Here is a 27922-nt window from a genome sequence, read left to right as displayed (position 1 = left end):
CATGCAAAAAAAACGTTCAAAAAAAAGACTGGTTTAGCGACTATAATAAGAACTGAAAAAACTTTCCTCAAGTTTGAAATTTCTGTATGGAAAAAACGATTATATTACATTTTTCATATAATGGAAGTCGTATGGTAAGCAATTTTTCCATAGAACTCAGGCATGGAATTTTATGATACGCTTTTTTGTATGAAATTGTGATACGTAGTCAATTTTTGCAGTCTTCTGCTCGATACAGATCTTTCTAACATTTATTTAGAAATTAAACAACGAACAATAACATTTGATGATTGGAAATGAAATAAGAGTTATCTGGTATGAAAATTATAGATTTTTTTCATTGATAATTCTATTCACCGGTGTTAAACTAGTTGGACACCATTCCGAGTTTTTTTATCCGTATCATACATCACATTCTGATTATGATTTTTAGTTGTGATTTTAAAGGTACTCAGTTTTCCTGTAAAAAAATTAGCAATGAAAGAAAAAATTGAAAATTTTACACGCTTCAATAAAAAACAGGTTTTAAAGCATGACAATTGAACGAGTTTAAAGTTGGGCCAACTCCCGAAAAAAAACATAGCTCGTGAGAAATGTTTGCATGTGAGCTGAGGTCAAAAATGATGCAGATTACTGGTATCGTTTGCACTGTCTGCCCTTTCTGCTCATCAGAATCTTAAGCTAATCTAAGTGATTCGGTCAAATGTTGCAATAAGAAGTCATCATATGTGTATTGGAGCACTTGTTGTCAATTTGACGCATGAGTATTTTCAATGGCTAAGAAATGGTTTTAAAAGTCAAACAATGAGCCAATCATACTTTTAGGACTAAATATATAAGTGACAAGACATCAAACATTATTTAGAAAAGCAGAACTCAAGTCAAAAATATCAATGAGTCCAAAAAAATTTTGAGGAAAAAGTTGATTGTACTGAACCGAAATTATACGTCTGTGCCGATGCTGTGAGCTGTGAGAAATATCCCCATGCTGCAGCAGTTTTCTTTGTTCATAAAGTTTTTTGTTATTGATTACTTCATGAAGTCTAACAATATTAGTGGCCCAGTAAAACTGCAAAGGCAAAAAAATCTGATAATCAGCTTGAACATGTTTTCAAGGATGCGCTCGAGCGGAAGTAGATACAAAGTGAAAAGCAAGGGACCGCGTGCGGAACCTTTTGAAAGCTCTTGGAGATTGCAAATAAGTTTCGAAATGCTTTCCTTGGTTAAAACTCTCTGGGCCTCTTCTGAGAAAACCGCTTCACTCGATTTTCAGAAGTCTCATGAAAACAATTTTCAGAAGTCTCATCAAACTTGAGAAGGGGTTTTGTGATCGCTTGCATTGAAGGCAACTGACAAAACCAGACTAAAAAGTAACGTCGATTTTGTGCTACCTTTTGAACAAAAAAAATTGGAAATGCGGAGAAAGGCTTTAATTTTTAAAGAATTTTGTGGTAGCTGAATTTCCTGTTGTCAAACAGACTCTATTCCTTCCAGTACTTAGTGATCTGTTAAGAACGGAAATTTCTCGGAAAACACCTCGACATCTGGGGTCTTAGAATTTTTGAACAAACATATCGCACTGTCGGCAAAAATCTTCAGTGTCTGCTTCATTTCTGATGAGTATAATTGCACCTTGCCCAGATGAATTCAATATTTTTGAATTGTCATAGCCATCTCCGGCCGCATTCGGTTATAAAAAACTTATGTCGCACGACTTCTTCAACAAATCGGGCAATTTTTTGTTCCCTTGGAAAGCGTTTTTTTGTAATAATATTTATAATGGTATCTGGAAGAGCGATCAAGCTAAATTTCCTTCAGGCGCAGCGGGAGTTTTTTCAAGCTTTCTTTTCATAGTTAGAGCAAACCAGCTTTTGTTACTTTGCATTGGTTAAGTTCAAAATCATGTCCTTCATTTAAAAAGTTTTGCAATCTCTGAACATGCTTGAAAATATCAACAGCTTTGCAAGTCGTAAGATAGGGAATGTTTTTTCCTTTGTCCTGAAATAGTTTTTGAAATCTTTTGTTGAATTTTCGATAACTGCGATTTCTTGATTTTAGGAGAATTATATTGATCAGCAAGTGAAAAATTAATGCGCAAGCAAATAATTCAGCGGACTTGCGCAATTTTTAGGGCGGACTTGCCCCTCGTTAGCAAATTCTGTTTTATCACATGGTCAAAGTTGTGATTAATTCATTTAATGAACAAGGCCTAGAATCTGGGGCGCACCCAGTATTGAAAAAGTTGACCAAACAGATTTTCTGAGCTATCCTAAACTAATATAAAGACCCATTTTTGTTCAAATTATTTGCGCCGCAGGCAAACTTTTAGCAAAAAACGGACCCAAAAACAAGTTTTTAGGCACTTTTTATAAAAATTTGGACAAAAAATTGCGTTTTTCCGATGTGCTCTCCTTCAAAAATGCGCTCTCTTGGATCGGCAGTGGGTCCAATTCCTAAAGAGGGTGCGGGGGGGGGGGCGCCTGTCTTCCTTCTAAATCCGCCCTTCCTCATTCTGTCCTCATTCTAAACAGAATAGTTGCTTTTTTAAATCTTATCTTTAAAAAGTTGAACCTAACCAGCAACTTTTTTCCTTCGATTTTGTTTCATTTCCTATCATTAAGCAGTGTTTGAGAAGCCATACAATTCCTCTTTAACTAAAAAAAACCAAATTTGAGCAAAAATTAACAAGTTATTGAGGCGTGTCAAGTGTTAATTTGTGTACGTTGTTTCTACCCAAAGCGACTAAATAAATTAAAAATTTTTTCACCAAATTCGCTAATAATCAAGTTCGAGGTTTTTGGAGTCCATGTGCTAACGCCAACTCCCTTGTTTGTACAAATATGAAACTTACTCCGCAGCTTTCGGAAAAAATTATGACGATAATCCAGAAGATATTTGAAAATCCATATTTTTCTATTTAGGTTGTTTTTCAAACCAAACTGGGTTCTTTTCTTTTTGTGCCAACTTTCGAAGAAAATGACAGACGGTGTGGTTTTTTTTCTCGGTTCAATTTTTCTTAATTTTCAATAAATATCTGAAAAAAAATTCTGAAAAATTCAATTTTGCGTAAAGCAAAAACTACTCTATATATTTTATCAGGCATTCGGAAATTTCTGGACTTCGTATTGCTACGAGCAGTCTTGTCTGTTTTCTAACCGATCAAACAAATTTAGCTTTAATTGTTTGCCAATAACCAGCTTGCTTTGAAAGGAGACAATTCAGTGCTCAAATTGGACCCAGTGTTCGTGATAGTTAGTTGGACAATCTTTGATGGCTATTTATATTCAGTTTCATTTGAAACAATTTAGCGCCCAGTTATTTTCTCCCAGTATTCTGCTATGCCTCTGTAAACCAGCAGTTCTATGGGTTTACAGAGGCATAACTATGGGTTCTCCCAGCCAACAAACAAGCGCGGAAACATTGGGGCGAGCTAAGTCTTTTAAGTGAATGAATATCCAGGACGAAAAACCAGTTAGCCGAGAACAGTTGAGACACATTTTTTTCAGTCTGAAATTTAAAAAAACTGCCACGTTTTTTTAAAGTCAATGAAAACAAAAGGTTTAAATGGGCTTAAAAGAGGCCAGAGCTTTTGCATTGAAGTATCAAACTTATTTATATTTCTGGAGCGGTTCGTGATTGTGTAAAGAGATTTGTCTTCTTTTCTTTTCTCGAACGTTTGTGATATGGTATTAATAAAGATTTCGTCCTTTTATACTTAAGTCTTGAGGGTGTTTCAGAGCTTGTTTTCAAATCGATCATTATACGAGTTCCTAAAAACTCAAAACAGCAGGTGAAATTGAAACAGACAGGTCCCAAAGTCTCCTGTGGCTTTTCTGTCTTGTAGCCTTGGGTGGCATATTAAACTGTTCAAAAATTACCTTTGAGAAATTCGTAAGACATAGTGGTTTATTTCTTTTTATTTTAGTTGTGGCCGTAAAATCCTAAATAAGATTTTATAAAACATCATTTGCGTTTCGAAAAGTTACTAAACGGAAACTTCATATATTAATTTGCCTTTCTAAGGATTTCATCACATCAAAATAATTCTTTGCAATTTCCTGAATTCTTTTTTGACGTATTTGGTCCGGATGCCAAATCGATCTGTTAGTCCAAAACTGTATGTTTCTTCTTAGGTGTTTTTGAGTGAACATTTGGACTGAATCGTCAATTTAATCCTAAGTTTATGGTTCTCCTTTACCTTTCTAAACTGTACCGTGTTTTCCTTGTTGAATTCTTTGCGCAGTCTGCATACTTTTTCCATTTTGGTTTTCGCTGAAAGGTAATTTGGCATGAAAGTCTAAACATCATGGCTTTAAGTCTATGACGTCGAAAGAACTAAAGTTTGATTTGGTTTAGGTAAACTGTTGCAGTTTTTCCTTTCACCTTAAGAGTTTTATTACTATTAGTTTCCGCGTTACTGAGAAAATTTTTGAAGTTAAATCAATCCTATCACAAGTTCTGTTGGTAACTTTTATGACTAGAAGAAACAAAGACATAATTTATTATTGTCACTTTCACTTTCACAAACTTCAACTTCATTGTTTATGTTATAATGTTTAATACCGAACGAATTTGACATAAATAACAGGTTTAGACTGCCGAAATGAGTTCAGTTTGCGGCTTTTTGGCCGTATCGCCCTATTAGAAATTAGTAGACTGACTCATCTTTCAAAACCGGACCGTCTTGACATCCGAGGAAAATATTCGGTTCATTCATTTCAGCGTAATTATTTACTTTTAAAGTAAGTTATCCGATCATGGATGACACGTCTCAAAATAGCAAAAAGGTAAGAATGATATATTTCCAATTGAATTGCATAGTTTATTACAAGAAAACTTCATCGTTTCAGTATAGAACTCTTTTTTAGTGAGTGACAATTTGCCTTGCGTAAAGAACTCGCGTTCCATTTTAACCGGCGTGGCCCACGAGCATCGCGGGGTCAACCCCGAGTTAAAAAGTAGTATACAACTCTTATATCAAGGTTGAACCCTGAAGGTTCCAAATGGCTTTCAAGGTCAATGGAAGAATGTCCGTTTTAAAAAAAGAAGGTGAAAAAATGTGATTTTGTGTGAAAACCAAACGCTTATACGCCATCTTAAGTGTAAAGTACACAGTGATACAAGACTACTCGCATCAAGATTAAGTGGGCTGCCATTTAATGTCCATGTAATAACTGTTTCCGTTAAAAACTGGCTGAAATTTTCAAAAATAAATTTTTTTTTTTGTGTTTCTTGAAATTCATCCCCACAAACTATGTTAAGTACAAATTGTTACATTTAGAATAATTAGAAAATTATTGAACAGATCAAAAAATATGTATGTCTCACATTGAATTGGAACAATTTAATTTGGATTAAATCTCCGCTTACGCGTAAATTGCATGAATTATATCGCGCGTTAATTGTTCCAACTTGAAAATTTTTAGTCCCCAATAATTTTGTGAGAAAAGAATACACGTAATTTAACTTTTAAAATTTGGGCGCAAAACCGTAACAAATTTTGGCTGATGTAAAAATTCCGTCAAAACTTTCTAGTTAATAGGTCAAATTTTTCTAAAGGAAAAAAGAGCCTGAGCACAAATATTCGGTCACTTTCTTCGAAAGTTGAATTTAAAAAAAGCAAGTTTTTTAGAGCAAAAAATTCAGCTATTAAAAACAAAAAACAATGCTGTTCGTAGCGCAACAATCTAGTAATTTTTATTAAAGTTTGTTTTTAACCGTAACCGTTTTGCGCACATTTTGACGACAAAAAAAATCTCAAATTTTTTCGGCCCAAATACGAGGGTCAACTTATTATATCTTGAATCTCAATAGTTGAACCGGCAATCTTGGCATGAAATATTCTGATTTTTTTCTGGAAAAAAATAACAGAGGTCACAAAAATTAAAGTTCCGTGATTTTTTTCAAAAATTGGGTCAAAAAGTACCTGCAATTCAGCTTTTAAATCCAAGTTGTCCAAAACATAACGGGAACGAACAATAGATTCATTTTCGCTGTTTTTCTTGCGATATCAGGTAGTATAAGATATTTAATGATTTGTCATTTTAAAGCATTTTCAGTCGTTATTTGAGCTTTAGTGGAAAGCTCCGGATAGTATCTTGTTGTCCTATTGTGGTGATTCGAATAACTAGTGAGATAGATGGCTGTTTACTTATATGGATCAAAAAGCGACATCAAAGAACTTCGCACTTTTTCTGAAAATATAAGTTTCGAGATGTTCTTTTTTAAAACAATTTCTGCAAAAGTGTTTCGGTCGATGCTGTTTTGATTACTTATTTTGATTGAACAGAAACTTTAAATTTCAGGCATGACCACGAATTTTATAATAAGAAAAAATAAATTCAATTTCTATTTTAAAAAAGAATCACTTTCTGTTTGGTTGTTTTTGATGCAAGTTGCTGTAGATGAACGAGAGTCTCAAAAAATAATGGTTAATGGTTTTTGAAAAAACAATGAAATATTTTAGCGTGGATTTTTTTCTCGTATTACTTTTGCGGTCGATACGACAGTGTCTTTAAAAATTTTCGAAAAAACAATAAGGTTTTTCCTTTGACTTGCATTTGGTTTAGCTAAAAGTTTACCATTGGGTCTTTTATATGGAACAAAAAAACTCGTATATGGAACTCGTATTAATTTTGCGGTCGATACGACAGTGTCTTTAAAAATTTTCGAAAAAACAAAAAGGTTTTTCATTTGACTTACATTTGGTTTAGCTAAAAGTTTACCATTGGGTCTTTTATATGGAACAAAAAAATTTTTGCGGGCTCTAGAACATATTTTTAAACAACTAGCAAAGTTTAAAATCGATTTGATTCCCGCTCAAATAATCGTTCTTAATTGAATTGAGGTAAAATATTTGGTCTCTGGCAATTGAGGAATTCCTTTTTCTGTTTAACTTCTTATTTTGAAGAGATGGAAAACACACTTTTGTTTCGGTTTGTACTTGAAATGAAATAATACAGACTTGTCAATTTATCTTGCAAAAAAAACGAAATTGGAAACTTTAAATGCGACTTTAAAAATTTTGTTTGATTCGGTTGATATTATACGAGAAGCTAAGTAGAATGTTTAACAAAATATCTCTATGCAATTTAGTTTACGAAGTTCTGGCTTTTATTTTTATCCCGAAATTAGGTAATTTTTGGCTTCGTTTTGTGAATCAAAGGTTAAATTAAAAAATTCTGTATCGCGGAGCGTTTCATAAAAAATTGAGCCATTGATGTAGCTTCATTAAATTCAACAAAATAGTTAATATCGACTTTTGGTAATTTGATATGGAGAAAAAATTAACAGCAAAAAAACTAAATTTTATGTGCGTTTTTTTTCGACTAATTACTCCTTTTAGAAAAAACTTTTTCGTCGATGTTAATGAGTATTCAGATCATTAAAAGCCTATCCGTGATACTTGATACGAGAATTTTGATGTTGGTCCATCGTTACTAGACGCAAAAGGAATACAGTAAGGAGCTTTTTTAAAAGTAAAATTAAATAATGGAAAAAGTTCAAAATTTTATTTTATTTATTTTCTTAATTATTTGATCAATTTTCTCATTGCGATTAGCAAACAGCTGCACTATCTAAAGTTTCATTGCAATATAAGCAGTTTTGTTGTTCCGAATTGTGAAGAAAAGGAAAGTTTGTGGTATGGTGTTTTCTTTCTCCAGACCAATTTCGACCCGTGAACTTGCCCTTTTCGGCGGAATGATTTTTTAGCAAGTTTTATCTGGCACAAATATTGTGGGAGCTATTTTATGATTTAAACGCGTTCGCGGCAATTTAATTTGGCTGAGAATTCGTTCCAAGTTGAGTTGGGGCATGCTTTTTATTCTAATGTTTCTTCGTTACTATCAGCTTAATACTTCTCTTCATACTTTGAATAGCGTGTGGTTGGATGAGTTTTTTTCGTATCTAATAACAGGTCTACGTTGTTTCATGTTATTTTCAAATATGAAAAGTAATAAATTACGACGCAATTCTTGAGGCGTTCGAAAATTTGATTCTACCAGTTACTATAAATTTCCGAACGAAAATGTTGTAGAAACCAAAAATTCATGAACCGTGCGACGCATCGGTTTGCGTTTGAAATTGCCCGATTAGTGGTTTTAAAACAAATTGAAATTTTTAAATTCATTTTCCATCTGTTTTCTACTTTCAGGTCTGAATTTTTGTCATGGTGATCACATATCTGAACAAAAATTATTATTACGACGCAACTTTTTGCTGTTTTCGAAATGTCTGTACTTTTCTTTTATCAGATACGACAAAATTCCGTACAAGAACGCCTTAGAAAGAGAACAGTCATGCGCCGGGTGGCGCTAATTGTAACGATTCGTGTTTGAAGTTGCGCGAGAAGTGAACATTAAAAAATTATTGAGGAGAAAAATTATTTGAAAAAATTTTTTATTTTTTTTTCATCTATTCTCTAAACAAAAACGTTTTCCGACAGCAAATACCATTTTATTGTTTTTGTTAATTGGTGAAATTGATTTTTCTTTAAATTATGTAAAAACAAGTTTTGATGAGCCATCATAATCATTACTTGACAAAAAATTACTTGTCTAAACATCCTATTCAATAAGATTTCATTGCAAAAAATTCGTCATGACAAAAAACGCCAACGTCAAAAAATTCCTTGTTTCATAAAATAATCCTTGTATCTCTGCAAAAATGCTGAAAGAATTTCAAATGGGAACGGTTAATCGATCAAAAAAATACCGTCAATAAAAGATCAAAAAACGATGATAATATAGCTGATAAAAAGGAGTAATTGAATAGTTCTCATGAATTTTGTAGTTCAATGATCTTGAGCATCCTTTCGCTTTTCAAACCCACTCATATCTTATGAGCAGACTTCAAATGAGCTTCAAAATTTCCCAACTAAATTAAACTTTGCCGAATCAACTCTAATGAACTTAGTGATAATTTTTTTTCATCAACTTGGTCAGACTTTTTTGATCAAACTTTGTTGAAATATGCACTGATAAAATGAGGTCTTTAAAGGGTAAATGCGGAAGTTTTTCTTCATTAACTCGGGACTTTATAGCATGGTAGATTTTTTGTTACATGGTATTTTTTGTCATGGGGTCTTAGGGGTCTTGGGACTGTATGACGTGGTACTTATTTTTTCCCAATCAGCAACATAATATGCATTGAACTCACAATCCATGAGTCATTATGAAAAAGTCAGCAAATAATTGAAAATAAAAAGCTTGAACAAAATTTGTTTCGGACCAAGTTATTTCGAAACTTTGTAATTTGCGAGCTGGATGTACATCAGTGTTGGATGTTTTTGTGTTTTTTTTGCATGTGAGTTTTTGATTATTTTTGCAGTTTTCTACCATTTAAAACTTTTCATTTGGAAGGTAACTCTGCTATAAAATTGCTGCATTTTTAATTCATCATCTGCTTGTGACTGAATAAATCAGGTATATGGTAATTTTGTTGACAACCCATGAAGATGGCAAATCGACAGCATTCAAAATTATGCCCTATATTTAAATGCAACCATTCTAAGACTAATAAATGTTTTAAAAAAGTATATGTAAAATATAATCTGGGCCAGTGCGTTTTTCTGTCATTTTTATTTCAGCGTATTCAAAATGTTCTCTTTTAGTAGTGCCGAATTTTCCTAACTTACCATCAGTAGTGATTTACTTAGGATAAAAAGAAACATTACTGGCCTATTGTCTTACTTTTGTATTACTTTTGTTAAGTGCCGCTTCCATCAACCCTGAGTAGGCCTCGGGAGAATAACCGTAAAACCTCTCGGGTGGAAAATTTATTGAAAACGCAAATAGGCATAAGGGCTAATCCTTTTCTGCCATTTCTTTGAAGAAGAAACATAGTATTCATCCAACTAATGCTTCCGAAAAAGTAAATTTTTTGCCCTAATGTCAGTGAATCTTCGACATTAGAAGTGAGACAACTTTAAATTTGGTGAATTTTTCATCTCAGAAGTCCCGAGGTAAGTAATTATTTTGTTTCTGATGGTTCTTGGGTTTCTGTACTTTTTAGTTTTGTGACGAAACTCTCGGCCCCCTAAGTTTAGGAGCAGGGAGAGTCCGTGTTTTCTTGTGATCAGTTATTATAGCGGACACTAAATGTATATTTAGGGTTCAGGCCCTAGTTTCCTGCAAATTAGCTTTTGTGAAGCTTTGAACGTATTCATTCGAAATCGTATAAGAATCCTGTGCAAACTAATTCTAAACACCCTAACTTTACGCTAACTAAATACGCTAAGATACCGCAAACACACGAAAAGTAAAGAAAACAAATTATGAAATTGATTTAAAACATCTTGTAAGCCATCAAAAAATGTCTTAAGAAAGCCTACAAGCATGCAGAAGCCTTTGTCTAATAATTTCTAAAATTTTCAAATAAAGTAATAAAGTGAAAACTATGTCGTAAAAAATCTAATGACATGAAAATTATTGCAGGCGATCTATGAACATCGATATCAAAACTACTTGAAACAAAGTTTGAGAAAATTTTTCCCAAAAAAACACCATTTTTTTGTCCAACAGCAGTGGAAACGACTTACTATCCTTGCAAAATATCCTTGTAACTGATCATGTAATGAACAATTATTTTAAAACACATAAGTATCTGTCGTAAACAGGAACTTCACGAGCGAGAAGGCATGAAAGTCCAATGAAGACATATTGGTTACACTAATTTCGATAAACGGCTATGAACAAATCTGTACACAAATAAAAAATATTCCGAAATATGCAGTTTATAGGGATAGTTGAAAGTATTCAAATACTTGACCAAAAGGAGCTTTCACGTAATACCACAAACAGTTGTTGAAGTTACCCAATAAGTATATCACACACAAGACTGCTCGTATCAGGGCAAAGCACTGAATGTTCCGAATGTTCGACTGTCTTTCAAGGTCGGGGGAGTAGATTTCATTTTAAAACAATGGATGAAGTTTTCAAAAATATATCTTGAAAATTAAAAAAGAGACTTTTTGAAAATCATCTACACACGTTGAAAAGCATTTTTTTTCCAGTGTTGGTGAATATTAGACAAGCAATGCGGAGAACAAAAGTTACCATAATTAATATAGTACATTTTTCCAAAATTTTCAGCCAAAACTTCGCCCCAAAAAACGGTTCATTCTAGCTTTTTTAATAAATCAAGAATCCCTTTGAAACAGCCAAATTAACTGATAAAAAATATATATCAAAATTAGCCTCTTACACAGCTCATTATAATTCAAGAATGGTAAACCTTCCAAAAATTTCCGTAAAATAATTGAAAATTTTTGGCCAAGGACTTTGATTTCATTGAATAGAAATGAACTTTTTATTTTATCAACCAGAACTATATTCTCTTATACAGATTTTTGGAAGCTTAACCCTTCAAAAGTTTTGTTGAGCTGTGTAGGAGGCTTCTTTTGTATATTTTTTATCAAGTAATTTGGTAGTTTCAAGTAATCCTTTACTAATTAAAAAAACAGAATGACCCATTTTTGAGGTAAAATTATGGTTAAAAATTTCAAGGAAGAAATGCGCAATATTAAGTCTGGTGCATTTCTAACCAACTTTTGTTCCCTTCATATTTTTTGTCTTACTTTAACCGAGTTAGAAAAAACAGCGTTCAAAATTTCAACTTCTGTTCGCTTTGTCCGGTTAATTTAAATCAGCACTGTGGTTGATAGCACGATTATATCGCGCGTTACCTGCCCCAAGTAGGCCAAAATGGAAGTCTCCAAGCCCTCATAACTTGATAAAAAAACTGATTTTTTATACTTGAGCCCACGACAATGATACCTTTCGAATGACTGATATTTGAAAATAGCTCGTCAAAAATTGCTAGATATAAAAATGAAACTTGTGTGGAAAAAAACAAGCCGAGCTCAAATATTCTCTCCTTTTTTTGAACTAATTTCATCAAAAATTCAGCAAAAATTTGAACCGAAATATTAACAACTAGTTTGCTTCATTGCTTCGACTACTTTCAAAGAAAATGATGGAAATTTTGTGCTCGGGGTGGTTTTTTCTCCAGACAATTTTTGACTTCTAAACTAGTTTTTTTTACAGAACTTTTTTTTATCATTCAAAAAATTGTTTTTTCGACAATTTATGGGGGGTTAAAGATTGCCAATTTGGACGATTTGAAACACTTAACGCGCAATATAATTGGTGCTTTTGGCGCCTAAGTTGAAATTTAATCTGTGTTAAAAATCGTTCCAGATTAAATTAAGGCGCGCTATTTTATCTATTTTTTTGTTTCTTGTACTTTAAGCTATGTCACGTTGTATTATAAGCAGCGTGTCGGGGGATGAACTTCAAAAAATTGCATTTTTTCATTTCTTTTTAAATGCCACCCGTTTTCTGAAAGCGAACACTGCTTCATAGACCTTAAAATGCAGTCGGATCATTAAAAGCTTCGCCCTGAGTCAAGCAGTCTTGTTTCATTTGGGACTGCCAACATAATTTGTCACTCATAAATTGTTTGCGAATATGAATTTTTAAATATCGATCTAGCATCTTCAAAAAGAACTTTTGCTAGCGCGAGCAAACTTTTGTGTTTTTTTTTCTGTGCAAATTTGTTTCGAATATTGTAAAAGTCGCAGCAAGCAGAATTTTTTTCTACGTTTTCTTCAAAATTAACAAAAACTTATTTAAAAAATTACAAAAAAAAAAATCAAAGTTTTACAAAAAAAGGCTGTGTTCACCGTTTCATTATCAACTTCCTATAAGTTTAATAGAGTTTTGAGTGGTGCAAGATTCTTGAACTTTCAAAGCTAAATTCCGTTGCGCACTGTCTGTAAATAAGCCTTTGTGCACTGTCTTGAACTTTTTAGACTCGCCTTGCCTGGCCTTTGACCATAGCTGAGTTTCGTAATGTTTAAAAAATTCTATTTCATTACCTCATTGTAAAATAATAACCTTCCATTAGTCTTTTATAAAACTTTGCAACTTTTATAAACTTTTATAAAAATTTAACTTTTGATTAAATAGATCAGATTATTACAGCAGCTTCTTTTTCAACCGTTCAGTTACCAATAGGAGAAGTGGCTCTTGGTATCTGCTTGAAACTTGCTGGCTATCATTTAAACCTAGTTTCTGGTTTTCAATTCACTGGATATGATTTTCGCCAAATTTTTTCTAGTTTGCGTTTACCTACAAAGCTCAACGCGTAAGTCTGAAGTCTTCCAGTTTGTCGATTTAACTTGCTCTCAATGTTTCGACTTTCGTAACGAAAGTAACGGAACTTTTAAGCTCGGGGTGGGTTTTTTCTTCAGACAAAATTCGATTTTTTAACTAGCCATTTTTGACGGGATTTTTTTATCTTTCAAAAAGTAGTGTCGTCCTGAACTTAAATTTGATAAATTATTTTACTTGTGATCAGTTTTTATAAAGTTATGGGGGTATAAAAATTGCCATTATGAACAATTTGGGACAATTAACGCGCGATAAATTTCGCGCTATTAACGCATAAGCGAGGTTTAATCCGTCTATAAAGTCGTTCCAAACCGGTTAAAGGAAGCTAATTTGCCACAATTGATTTATTACTAGGAGCGGAATCTATCACTTTGTGATATACATTGTGCGTTGGGGGATGATTTTCGCAAACATCCCAAATTAAAAAAACTATATATTTTATTTTTTAACATTTGATTTTTCATGTTATTACTCTTCAATAGACCTCAAAAGGCAGTAGGATTATTCAGGTCCTCGCCCTGATACGAGCAGTCTTGTTTAACATCATACAAAATTGAGACAAGCCAACAGGTCTCATGAACTTCCTTTTAAACTAAGAGAGCTTCAACTGGCATTTGTGTCCGTTTTTATGCTCTAGTTGTTTTCAACAGTCTAGCTTGGAAGTGTCTAGCTAGGAATTCTCTCCAAACAAAATTAAATTTGTATCCAAAAAAGAAATGTTTAAATTTGTACCAAATAAAGGTATAGAAATACATGAAAATAATAATTTCAAAGTATAAAACAAGTAGAAAACAAAGTATAAAGTTTAAACAGTTAAACCTTGAGAAAAGTGCTGGTATTTGTACAGCAACGTATTTTGAACTCTGGGTAACAAAATTTAAAAACATAGATGGATCACACATTCTTTATTTTAACCAAAAAAAAAAATTATCAAGAAAAACTGAGCAGAATAATTTGCGGACAGTCCAGGTAATTTTGTTCTGAATTTTGGATTGACTCAAACTCGACATTGGATTGCCCCAAACTCGACATTGGATTGAGGCATGCTCTTTAAATTTTTTAATTCTTTGCTATATGCAAAACTTATCACGTTCTATTTTAAATGGCGTATGGGTATATGATTTTCAAAAAAAAACATCAAAAAATGTTGAAATTTTTTCAGTTGTTTTTTTTTATCACTTATTTCAATTTAAATTACTCCATAGAATATAAAAACGCAGTCAGAACATTCAAGGCTTCCTCCTGATTTGAGCAATCTTTTTTAAGTTAGAAAACCACTTGTCCACATTGATATGTTCCCAGATATGACTGCTGTCACTTTTTACTTAACTAAACAGAGTTTTTAATTTAACTATTAATTTTTGTTATGAAACGAGAAGATTTTTGATATGATTTTGGTTTTTTCAGTTAGCAGAAACTTTGATTAATTTCGCAAAAACACCAACAAAATGATAAACATTTTGCGCAGATTCAGTGCATTGGGACTTTGTTAGCAACAAAACGAAGAGACGCCGTTATAAGTTTTTCAGAGGTAATTCCGCGTATTTAAAACTAGAAAAATTTTTTGAACAATTTTAAATTTTAGCTGTTTTATGAAAATAAATGAGAATATTTTATGAAAGCTTACTCCAACACGCAATGTCGAGCAACAAGAATTTTTTTGCGCTTATTAAATTAGTTTTAGACTTTTTTACTTTGCCTTATTTCATTTTCATTTAATTTTAAGCCAAATTAATTCAAAAAATGCTATACGCGTTCATAAAAAAATGGGAATTTGGATAGTTTAGAAGGGCCAATTTGAATTTTCAGTCCAGCTTAAGTTAACATAGAAACTAGCTGAAACATTTTGTTGAAATACTGAAGTCTGTTTCAGAAAATACCAATCCGATTACATTTAGTCCAGCAAAAAATTGCTTCAATTGCATCAAAAGTTTTGAACTACTCTACTTATCTTTTTTTATTTTAGAAAAACGCAATTTTTCGTCCGGACAAAAATCAGAAAATTTTTGTCTGTCAATGAAGTTTTTGATATAACTTTAATCAAATAGTTTTTGTTAATTAAATAATTAAATGTCAGTAACCGTGTTTTTTCTTTTAAAAAAATGCACTCTCAATTAACACTTGAAAACTGTACACCTAGAAACTGATCATAGACTATTTGCATTGAATTGATGAATATATAATCATCAATTACAGAGTAAGTTTTTGACTGTTTGAGAGTAAACTTATTTGATAGAAATAGTGCAAAGTACTCGAGTCAGATTTCGAATTTTTAGTGAGAGCCACTGAAACAACTGTTGTCCAGAGAAAGTTCAGTCGCACGTTCAAATAATTTTCACAAGTACCAGGGGCGAATCTTGTATTTTCTCGGGGGGAGTGGGGAGTGGGCGGATTTTCAAAAAAATTTCATAAATTTTGTCGATCTTTTTTTAGGTCGAGCAAATTCATTTTCCGAGATCTCCCAAAGCATTTAAAAGACCTCGATTTGGTCAAGTTTTCTGCGCCGCAGGCAAAATTTTCAAAACACAGGCCATTTATTGACCTGAGATGGAAAAAAAAAGAGTTCACCTGCTACTTTTGTGGCACAATTTTTTGAGATAAAAAGGCCAAAACGGTAAATATAGGACATATAAAAAGCGCTTTTTTCTTTTTATGCTTAGCGTAGGCAGCAATTTAAACTGGCTGAAAAATTAGACTCAAAGGGTTAAAAGGGTTAATTGCGTGTGGGAGGATTATTTTCTGGCAAAAATTATATAAGGTGAAAAGTCAATAAATGATTCAAAATTTCCCCCGTGATACGGAAAAAAAAATTTTTCTTCTTGTTGCTGTTTTTGGTGCTGTTGTTGTTTTTGGTGCTGTTGTTGTTTTGTGGTTGTTGTTGTTGTTGTTGTTGTTGTTGATAAAAAAGCTTATGATTTGTGTACTAGGAAATATTGTTCACCTTAATTGATCCAAAATAAACAATAGAAGCTACAATTCAAAATAAAAGCAAGCTCAATTAAAAGCAAAACAAAAATTTCACCTGTGATTGTTTTTTGTAAAGTTATGCTGCTTTAAAGATTGCTAATATTGCCAATTTGGGACAATTAACGCGCGATATATTTCCGTCTTAGAAATTTATTCTGTTTTAGAACTAGTTCCAAATCTGTTCAAGCAGGCTCAATGTCATAACTGCCACTTTATTTGGAGCAAAATCTATCAGTCTTACTTAATACGGCATGTGGGGGGATGATTATCATATAAATTGCAAAAATTAGAAAAAAAATCAAAGAAAATTTCATCAATTCTTAGAAAACAAGCTGCTCCATAACATTAGAAGGCAGTCGGAACATTCATGGGTTTGCTCTGATACGAGCAGTCTTGTTAAACTATATAAAATAAAGTACATGAGCAGTTTGAACAATTAGTTCTTGTCCTGATAAGAGCAGCTTTGATTCTTTCGTTTTTGGAAAAATTAACTTCGACAGAAACTTTCATTTTTGTCTTTAATTACTAAAAACTACACGAAAGCGAGAAGGGGCCTTTAACTTTTTTGGATTATTTCTAGATATTTATTGGTTCAATTTATCAGATGTTCTATTTTTTGAGACTTTTTAAACATTTTTATAATATTTAATAGCTTAGTAATATCGTTACTTTTAAAACAAATTTTTTTTTTGTACTATTTAAAAATTGGATCGACCACAGCAAATCTGTGATTTTTCAAAATTAAAAAGAGTGCTCGTATCAGGGCAAAGCCCTGAGTATTCCGACTGCCTTTTAAGGTTTATGGAGCAGTAATAACTTTAAAAAAATTAAATGTAATACAATAAAATGAAAAAAAAAAATTCTAAAATTTGAAATCTAAAAAAATGAAATCATCCACCCACACGCCAGATAAAGTACAAAAGAAGAAATTTTGCTATTGTAACGAATAAATTATGGCAAAATAGGCTTCTTTCAACCAATTTGGAACGATTTATAAGACGGATTAATTCTTCGCTTACTCGTTAATAGCGCGCATTATAACGCGCGTTAATTGTCCCAAATTGGTCAAAATGGCCAAAATGGCAATCTTTAAACCCTCATAACTTTACCAAAAATGATCACAGGTGAAATATCTTTTCAAATTTAAGCTCAGGACAACAATACCTTTTGATTGATATAAAAAATTCCGTCAAAAATGGCTAGTTATAAAGTCAAAATTTGTCTGAAGAAAAACCCACCCCGATCACAAATATTCCGTTACTTTCGTATCAAAAGTCGGAACCATAAGCCAGTTTTTCAAAACTGCCAGTGTGCAAGATCGAAGAAATTATGCTTGATTGGCTAATAAATTGATAGCTCAAATATCTTAAAAACAATTTCCAATACCAAAACTACAATTTTTCCTATTGGCTTAGAAGGACGTGGAAAAAAATGGTTGTTTCGCCTATTTTTATTAAGCATAAGAAATTTTGCGAGCATTAATTCAACTAATATGTTGTGTTAATCTTTCCCTTAGGTGTTAAGAACAATATATTGGAGGATTAGCTCCATGCATCCACAGTAAATTACATTCAATTCATAATCAGCTTTCAAGCAATCTGTTTGAACGTAATTTTTTTCGAAAATTTAATTTTTTGATTTCGTCAACAAGAAAGCAGTCGTGCATTCCTCTCATGTGGCTTGTTATTTTTCATTTTGATTATTGCCTTGCGCAAACTTGTTTGTAAAAAATGAAAAAGCAATTGATTTTAAACAGATTTCGCTGCCATTAGTATTGAAGTTCTAGTTCAGAGAGAAATTCAATATTTGTTGAGGCAGTTTTTACCGGTAGAGTCACCGCGTGAAAACTGAATTTATTTTACTCGGGAAGAAAAACGATGCCAAATAGATCACACTGAAAATAAAATTTTGTTATCACAATTTTTCATTCCCAATATGCACGGAAGTAAATAATATTGATTCATTTGAAACACATATGATACCAAACCAAGTGTTTTAATGCAATTTGCTTTGTTATTTTTTGTTTAAAAGCAAGCTAACTATCTGGTTTTGCTGCGGCGGCAATTCTCAGTGACCTGAAAAAGTTTCCTTCTTCTCTGAAAAAAGGGACATATTTGATTGGTTACTTTATTTTAATAAAGAACACGGTTTCTGGGCCGTTTTTTCATGGTTAGATTGTTAGTAGGTGGACATTTTAATTTCCATCTTCCATTAAATGTCTCCTTTTTAACATCAACAGAGACTAGTAACTTGTCAAAAATAATCCCAAAATTACCCAATCCTGGAAATTCTAAATTCTCTCCTGCAGTCGCCGAGCCTCAATTTCCCTCATCTTCAATTTTCGACTAATGGTGGCACTTTAATCTTTTTTTCCGTTCCACACATTTTGAGTGAATATCTGAAATAAACCACACTGCTTTTCAGTCCTTCCTTATTTCCACAATATTTCAACCCCTGCCTACTGACTTCATTAGTTGTTTTTCCCTTTGCCATACCGACAGAACGGCCCTTTTTGGATATTGCAATTCTGCTGGATGTGCTGAAACAACTGGACCTGTGCTAGTTGAAATTCACCTTACAATTTCCTCTTTTAGATTGCTTGTTGTTTCTATCATCACTGTTGTCCATGGTTGCCACATGATGTGTATTTTGGCTCCAGTCAATTTTAAATAAGTTGAGCTGCCCGCCCATTTTTTTGTTTGCTGAGACAGATTCACCCTAACAAACTACCAGCCGATTTATCTGAATCCGTACAAAAATGGTAAGTTCGCATTTTGACTTTGAAAAGCAATAATATTACTTTTCTAAACCAACATTTTCTCTTTTATAACTTTTGAAAGTGAATGGGAAGCATTTCAATGTCCACAGCGGCGATCAATATTGTAGTAAGCTTTTTGTATCAAAGCGTAATTTTTTAAAGTGTTTCAAAGTAAAAACCATAAGGTACCATAAAAACTCGGTGAATGCGTTGCTCTAATAAGGAAGCTACTGCCATTAAATAGCCGGGAAGTTGAAACTTCCAGCTCAGAAAAAAAACCAGCAAACTATTCATGAAAATCTCAACAAAAATGTTCCTTTCAAGGCTATGCCCTGATTGTTTCGACTGCTATGCCCTGATTGTTTCGACTGCATTTCGACTTCAACTCGTTTTCCTTTTCGTCCCACCTGCAATTCTTAGACAATTTTTTATCCCATTTAAGCCATGTAAAACATATTTGATCTTCATTCTTAACTTTTTAAAACAACTCAAAAAGCCATAAAAATGAAGCTCTTAAAGATGGGGGAGGGAGGAAAGGGAGAGAGAAAAATTTTAAGTTTTTTTTGTTGTTTGATAAGTTCAAAGTGATTTTTTTTGCATATAGAAAAGTTTTAAATAGACCAAACAGCATGTCGCAATTCATTATGGAACGATTTCTCAAAGGGACTGAAACTCCGCTGACGGGTGTTTAGCACGAGTATAAATCGCGTGTTAGTTGGTCCAGATTGGCCAAAGTAGCTATCTTTAAACCCTAGTATTTTACAAAAATTGATAACAGGTCAAGTCAAATAATTTGTTTTTAAAATGATCTCAAATATTTATTGAATTTTTCGTTTTTAAATTGTCTAAAATTGCTAATTAAAAAGTGAAAATTTGTCTGGAGGAAAAAAATCACCCCAATCACACAATCACATATATTCTGCTATTTTCTTCGAAAGTTGGAACAAAAATCCAGACTGATGCGGTCAGTCACGAAAAAGCAAGCAGCTCAAATTTCATATTTATAACGAGAAAACATTTTTAGAACTTGCTTTAAGGCCACAAATATAAAAAAAAACATTAAAAATTACGTTTTTCTTATCATTGCTCACCTATTTTTAGTTTGTGTGTGTTAAAAGACAAGTGTTTGAAACGAATGGATTGTTAGATAGAAAAAAATATGGAAAGCTATTGAAAACAAGACTTCCCTCTAACTTAACAAAAATATTGATTGTTAAATTGTTAAAAACGAGACGAGTGTGGACTATCTGAAAATTTTCTTCAAAAGATGTAACCGTTATCAGGAATCGTTATTCACACAATTCTCAACAATTCGCAGTTTTCAGATAATATATGCCAGCCAGAACTCAACAAAAAAACCGATTTGAAAAATTTCGCAGTTGAGCAAATTTTGACTGGTAACGCTGCAAGTGCATTCGGCTTGAGTAGTTTAGTTTATCACAACTATTATTTGCTGCTAGCCTTTAAATTGGAAATCATGCAAACGTGACCATCTCCTGTTTTTTTTTTCAGTACCAAATCGGATAAATAGTCGAACTAGAATTAAATTACTCAAACTGAAATCTGAGCTGTCATTTGTTCAATAGTTTGAATATTAAGGATGAAATTTTATATTTGTAACTTAGCAAAAATCATTCCACCCATTATGTAAAGTACAAAGTGTTTATTTTTATTTAAACCTACTTTTGAGAGCAAATTGCGAGCTTCAGTTCATTTCTGAATGATTTTATTAGCTGCTAAACTTTTATTAGGACGACATTTTTTTTTCGTTAACCATCAAATTTTAAATTAAAGTAGTCGCTAAGTCAAACATCTATAATTTTGCTACTAAAAATAACAGATGTAACAGTTTTTGTTTTTAGAGCCTTTCTTTATCATCATAATCTTTCAGGTTGTATCAAACAGTTCGGTCAAAAAATTGCTAATTAAAACCTCAAAAGTTGTCAAAAAAACCATCTTGAGCACAAATGTTCCCTCTTTTTCTTCGTAAGTCAAATCAATAACTTCAAGAAAATAAGCCTTGCTTTTTTAATAACCTTATACTTCAAAATGGCTCAAATAAAAGAAAAGTGTTTTTGATTTTTAAAAAAAAATGTAGAACTCTTCTTAATTGATAATATTTGATTCAACAAACTGTAAACTTTTTTTCGTGAAATAAATCTGATAATTCATAACCTCTTTCAACTATTAATTCAATCGAATTAAACAATCAAGTTAAATCAATTTTCGACTTCTTATGTCAGCATTTTTGAGGGAAGCATTTTTCATCATTTGAGAGCATTTCTTACCACCTGAGAGATATTTTGGTCCTGTACTAAAACTGAAAAAAATCCATTTCTTGTAAAGTTAGAGGGGTTTGTTGAAGCTTGCTACGTTGGTCAGTTTGGTATAACTAACGCGCGATAATAAGATAGAATAAATAGAATAGAACCACAATCTTTGTATTTTACTAGTGGGGGATAAAATGAAGAAAAAAGTGAACGTTTTTTCTCCTTCGATGATTTCGTCAATTATTCGACCAAAAAACTTTTTAATTTGCCTTAGAGTGCAGTTGGAACATTGAAGGCCTCGCCCTGATATAGAAAAATTTTGTAGCTCCGAAATCATTCCATATGAATTGAGGCCAACTAGTTGATCCGTCTAAATAACTTGTTTTTATATAAGAAAATAACAATTTTAAATTGAATTTGCCTATTTGGTGATGGTTTTGAATTTGATAATTGAAAGCCAAAAACTACTGCGGGCAACTTAAAGGGCTTTCGGATTATTCAGTGCTCGGTTATTACTTCCAGTGCAGTTGGGAAAACTAGAGCAAAATTTGTAGCGAGCTGGATTTAAAAGTAAATTCAGGGCACAAGCAGTCTTTGTTTTTGTTCCGACTTTCGATACGAAAGTAACGGAATATTTGTGCTCGGGGTGGGTTTTTTTTCTTCAGACATATTTCGACTTTTTAAATAGCCGTTTTTTATATCATTCGAAAGCTATTTTTTTCTTGAGCTTGAATTTGAAAAGATATTTTACCTGTGATTATTTTTCGTAAAGTTATGGAGGTTTAAAGATTGCCATTTTGGCCAATTCGGGACAATTAACGCGCGATAAATTTCGCGCTATTAACGCGTAAGCGAGATTTAATCCGTCTTAGAAATCGTTCCAAATTGGTTCAAGGAAGCTTATATGCCATAATTGATTTGTTAATAGGCGCAAAATCTATCACTTTGTACTTAATATGACGTGTGTGGGGATGTTTTTACATAAAATCTCAAATTTTTTCAAAAATTTTTTAAATTTTTTTTATTACCTTGAAATTTGATGCTCGATAGACCTTAAGAGGCAGTCGGAACTTTCAGGGCTTTGCCCTGATACGAGCAGTCTTGTTTGATTTGGATTTAAATTGAAAATATAAGGCGTGTTATCAAAACTATCTTTCGCGTTGGGTATGAATCAAAGCTTTGTATTGTTCAGACCACTCAAAGAGCGACAAAATAATACGGAAATCTATGGGGTGGACTTTTACGTGACTTTTTCTACCATCCCAATGTACGGTTACGAAGCATTGAGTATTGTTCTTGGCTCTTTCATTAAAATTCGTTATACATCAGCATTCAAAAAAAAATACATCTAAAAATTTTCTCAGTGTTGAAAAAAGTCTCCTACATTTTTTCCTGCCACACTTAAAGAAGGGGAGTGGAGATGAAGAGATGGGAGTTTCCTGACAGGTTTAACCAAAAAAATGTTTATATATTGTTAGCTTACAAATAATGAAATTTGTTTCGCAATGAAATCTGAGCTGATTATTGAAAAAAGTCATTATTTTAGGCGGAAACTTGCGTGTTTAAAAACGGCTGGAGTTGCATTGATCCATATACTGGAAAACGATGTACTGTTGCTACATAAAAGCAGTTGTTGCTGCTCAATTCAAATTTATTAGGGTTTGAAGAGGTTTAAAACGCCTTTTTTTTCCATAGATTTGACAACAACGCTACGCGGTGAAACCGCATTTTATATCTTTTTAGAACTATTTTTTCATCAGAGCTTTCTAAGTTTAAAAAGGCGAATTTTAATTTAATTTTCTTTGGAAAAATTTCATTTTAATTAATTTGAGACTGGACTTTTCTAATTTTTGAATAAACAGCATACAATCGTACACTGGGCGCAATTATTTGCTTTTGTGCTTGTAACAATAGATAGACTTGCAAATTTTGTTCATTGCAGTCCAAATTTATAATTAAACAAGATTGCTCGCATCAAGGCGAACATTTGAATATGCCAATTGCCCCATTAACGTCCCGCCAGAAATTAATGCTTTACTCAAGGATAAATATGCAAGAAAGAACAAGACTGCTCGTATCAGGGCAAAATCTTGAATGTTCCGGCTGCCGTTTAGTTGGTCTCGAATATTTTTAAATGATGACTCATTAAAAAATTTTGAATTTTAGGCTGATGGCATCAAATTGTGGTGAATTTCCATAGGTCCCAATGTTCATAGGACCAAAAAAACCAGTCACACAAGTCAACAAAAACTTCTTCTTGAATTCTGTTTCTTTGAAATTTGAACTAACGATTGGATGGATTGTTTGATTTTCGTTTAACTGGCAAAAATCAAGCCGCAGAATAGAGACCACCACAGAAGTGTCAACGTTTTGCGGGTGCCATCTGAGGGTAAGACTCTATACGAAAACTCGAAGCCGGCTATGGTCACGTAGCGCGACCTCCGACGACCTTAAAAGTAGTCAATTAAAGCTGTACTTGAGTTATTGAAAAAATATGGGATTTATGTGACTGCTTATATTCCGACTTTCGAAAAAAGTGATGGAATATTTGTGCTCAGATTATTTTTTCTCCAGACAAACTTCGACATTTAACTAGTCTATTCGATGAAATTTTTGTATATCAATCAAACAATATTGTTGTTCGAGAGGACATTTAAAAGATCTTTTATCTGTGGTCAAGTTTTGTAATCTTATAGGTTTAAATATTACCAATTGTGTCAATTTGGTTTCATATTTCGTGCTATTACTACGTAAGCGGTGATTTAATCCGTCTGAAATACTGTTCAAACCAGAAATGAGGCAAGCTATTTAGCCTATAAAATACATTGCTATACTCAAAATATATCACTTTGCACTTTACATAGCGTGTGGTTGATGATTCAAAAAAAATCTTAGATAATAATTTGAATATTTCATTTTTTTTCAATTCTTCATATTTTTTTCAAAAACTAAAGCTACTCCATAGACCTTAAAAAGCAGTCGGAACAATCAAGGCTTTGCCCTGATACGAGCAGTTTTGCTTTGTTTTGAGACCCATATGACAGATTTTTCCTTTTGGGACCTATGAATACGCACCAAAATTGTAAGTAAGAAAAACTGAGACTTTAATGAAATTACTTTGACCTATTAGCTTGCCTCAGTTATACTTCCAACGGATTGGTAGTACGGGATAATTAGTCACGCTTAAATAATTTGGGTTACAAATTCGGCATCAAAGTATAAAACGAGCACTTTAGCTAGACTCGTTTCAGACTAACTAGACATTCAAGTAAATATATTTTTCAGGCGCTTTAATGATGCCGAGCAAGAACGCTTGGAAGCAAGCGTTTGCTGTTTTCCAATGTTAGCTGAAATATTTTTTTGCTCATCTTTATTCACATATCTCTTTGTGTGGCTTAGAAATTAATGCTGAAATCTCTGAAGTTTATGCTGAAAATTCTGAAATTTATGCTGAATTCTATAAATTTTTTTGAAATATTGTAATATCTATTTTTTGTTGCCCCATTTTGTACAAATCCGTTTTTTATTTTTTCCTTTTTGCATTTTTTTTGTTACACCTGCATAAAAAGTTCCACTATTGTCAAAAAAAATAGATCAAAACGGGAAAATTGGAGAAGTCAAAAAAGTATAACCGAATACCCAACCAAATGCTCATCCTTAACGTGTGTTATAGCTATTGCACTTTGATAAAATTCTACTCGCTCTAAAGATGGGAGTAAAGGCAATAACACGCACACACACGCAAACACATACATACACATACACACACACTCACTCATAGAAAACCCAAGGGATCTCTTAAACTGAAGCGTTTTTATATTCGCATTTCGAAACTTCATTTTGAACTTGTTTTCCTCATGTCAAAGAAGCATGTCCCTGTCTCAGAATTTTTTGTCAGGATCATATAAACAAGAGTGAGTGTTCCTACTGGTTTTTGAGGTCTATGGAGCAGTAATAACATGAAATCATTTCTAAATGTAATAAAAATAAAATGATTTTTTTTTTAATTTGAGATTTTTTTTGTGAAAAATATCCCCCCCCCCACACGCCATATAAAATTCAAAGTGATAAATTTCGCTTCTAGTAACAAATCAGTTATGGCAATTAAGCTTCGTTCAACCAATTTGGAATGACTTCTAAGACGGATTAAATCTACGTTTATGCGTTAGCGCGAAATAGATCTCGCGTAAATTGTCTCTAATCAGCCAAAGTGGCGAAGTTCAAACCCCCATAGTTTTACGAAAAAAGATCGCAGGAAAAATAATTTTTCTAATTTAAGCTTAAGACAAAAGTGCCTTTTGAATGATTTTTATAAAATCCGTCAAAATTGTTAGTTAAAAAATCGAAATTTGTCTGAAGAAAAAAAAACCCACCCCGAGCACAAATATTCCGTTAGTTTTGTTACGAAAGTCGGAACAAAAAGAATGTGTGTAAAAGTTACTCTCATTTTGGTTGTCAATTTTTAGCATGATACAGGATAATTTTTCTTTTTTTTTCAGTTTCTTGCTCAATTTTGAAAAGCTGTTGTCAGAATATATGCGGAGGAGCATCTATCCAACTCACACACCAACTAGTTTTTCCTTTTTTGAGGTTGTTGTTGTAATTTGTTTGGCGAATTTATTTGAACCAATGTATAACTTAGCATACTTTCTCGTACCTAAAGTATTTTTCTTCAAATGTGAAAAACGATGCAGGTGTTTCGACTAGATTGATTAAATTATCCATAACTCTGAGGCATAAACAAGCTCAGCACCTTATTTTTATTATTTTTCTCGATAAAAGTTATCCTTTCAGTCCAAAAAGTGTACCACATCAAGAGAACAGCTCTGTCTAATATGTTATGTCAGTCTAATATAATATGTCAAATAATTAGGATCTACTTAAGAATCTTCACCCCTATGAACAAATACAATAAATAAGCGCTACAGCTTTGCATTGAGAATTATAATTTTGTTGCATTCTGATTTGTCAAAAATGAGACTAACGTAATCTACTTAACAATCTGCCCCCCCCCCTTCTGAAAAAGAGGGAGAGATTGTTAAGTAGATCCAATAATGATTCAGAAGCTTTCAAATGAAGGATCTTGTTAAATATCCCCTACCCATAAATTGAAAATTTGGAAAAAAAGTTATCTTGCCGCGGCAATCAAACACCTATCATTAGCGCGTGTGATGTGGAGCTCGCTATTATAGTTTGATAACGAGTTCTACAAGCACTTAGTTAAGCGTTCGGATGTCGAGGCAAAACCACCCAACCAGACAGAAAAAAAAATCGCAATTCCATCTGCAATTCTCGGTAAATTGAAGTCTTGGTGTGTTTATATAATTTTTTTGTCCAACCCGGAAGCTCGTAGGACACTAATATTGTTATCATATTGCCGTCTTTCGGATTGGAATTTCGAAAGTAATAATTTCGAAAACATTTTTTTGATATCCGTGAAAAGTTGTCTCATTTTTATCAATGTGTTTCATGATAATGTAGAAAAGATGGAGCGAAGAAGTTACTCTCGCTGTGATTGAAAAGTTTTTAAAATCATTGAGTTTAGGTCCGGGTGGCTCACTCATAGAGTAATTTCAGATAAGGTACATTGTCTGTTCGCCACGCTATCTTTTTTTTCGGCCGGATAGATTCGTGCAACTTCTTAGTCTAATACCAACCTTAATCTTACTCTTATATCTCCTATTCTGGAGAAGAACAACTGTTTGCTAAGTTAAATTTATTCTGTTCTGTAAGTGTTAGTTATGGATCATGATTGGTTAGTCCTAAGTATTTTACAGAGATAGTTTATCAAGAACATGATAGGGTAAAATAAATACTTGTTTTGAACTGGTTCCATCATCTTGTATAATTCTGGCTAATGTGAAAAACCGGCGCATTCGTCGAGAACAGAATGATCAAATTATCCACTTAGATGATTTTTTGTTTCGTTTAGCAATTTTCCCTCATCTAACACTGTAATTTTAATTTGTAGTATCTTCTTCTTTGCTCCCACCAGACGACTGTTTGTATAGCAAATAGAATCATCATGCATCAGAAAAAAATACTCGGTGTGCTGGCCGCCCGGCAAACATAAATAAGCTTAGTAAATACCGAATTGTATTTTCAAGCATCCTATTAAAACCAAAAACTTTTTTTTTGGTTCCGGTTTTCGAAAAGGTGACGAACCATTTGTAAAATATAAAGCTACGGGTACATTTAAAACAGGTGTATCAAAAGTATCAATATATCAATCTATCAATTCACGGTAATTTTAATTTCACCACTCTTTTTTTTCTAGCTGATATAATTTGAATGTTCTCAAAAATTTTATGTACCAAGCTAAACTCAATGCTTTTGACAAAACACACCGGTAATTAGAGTTCAGAATAAAATATTGAAATACGTCTAAGAAAATCAGGATTTGAAAATATAGGAATTGTGTCACGCTTTTTTGAATATCACTTATCGACGCTTTCTCTTCAAATATCCGGTTTTTTCGTTTCGTATCCTTTTATCAAATTTTTCACGCGAGAATATGCCGGAGTTAATTTGTACCCACTGAAGGTCATGGTTTAATTGGTACTGGGAGCCTTTTGTAAGAACAGTGAAATATATAGCAGCTTCTAGCTATCAATCTTTTGTTCCGCACGCATGCAAGCACTTCTAATGAAATAAAACCATTACCGGCTAGGGTGCCGCAACCACTTATCTTTCCAATTTTACCCTTTTCGCTTATTTCTGCTCAGGTGCTTTGATGATGTTAACAATAAGTA

The 27922-nt window shown here is 32.8% G+C and overlaps 3 protein-coding genes across 7 annotated transcripts in view; 2 read left to right on the top strand and 1 right to left on the bottom strand.

Annotated features, from left to right (window-relative positions):
* LOC134841795 (DNA replication complex GINS protein SLD5-like) overlaps positions 1 to 27922 on the top strand; it is a 493875-nt gene that overhangs the window by 30234 nt on the left and 435719 nt on the right. The window lies entirely within an intron of this gene.
* The window catches only part of LOC134841707 (uncharacterized), a 343993-nt gene that overhangs the window by 180838 nt on the left and 135233 nt on the right, over positions 1 to 27922 (bottom strand). The gene's annotated exons all lie outside the window — the stretch shown is intronic.
* LOC134841722 (cGMP-dependent protein kinase 1-like) overlaps positions 1 to 27922 on the top strand; it is a 73299-nt gene that overhangs the window by 1234 nt on the left and 44143 nt on the right. Inside the window, exon 1 of one of the 4 annotated variants that reach the window (XM_063857760.1) lies at positions 4437 to 4787. The exons of 1 other annotated variant lie outside the window; for it this stretch is intronic. In XM_063857760.1, coding sequence (XP_063713830.1) covers positions 4758 to 4787 — 30 coding nt within the window. In that variant the 5' untranslated portion in view covers positions 4437 to 4757. Of the gene's footprint in view, positions 1 to 4436; positions 4788 to 9757; positions 9965 to 17779; positions 18904 to 27922 lie in introns of those variants that run through there. 2 more of the 4 variants (XM_063857772.1, XM_063857766.1) reach the window with 2 other exon arrangements.

This window comes from Symsagittifera roscoffensis, chromosome 1, assembly GCF_963678635.1.
Source record: "Symsagittifera roscoffensis chromosome 1, txSymRosc1.1, whole genome shotgun sequence".
NCBI lineage: Eukaryota > Metazoa > Xenacoelomorpha > Acoela > Convolutidae > Symsagittifera > Symsagittifera roscoffensis.
Note: the sequence above shows the minus strand (reverse complement) of the source record. Positions and strands in the feature narration are given on the sequence as shown.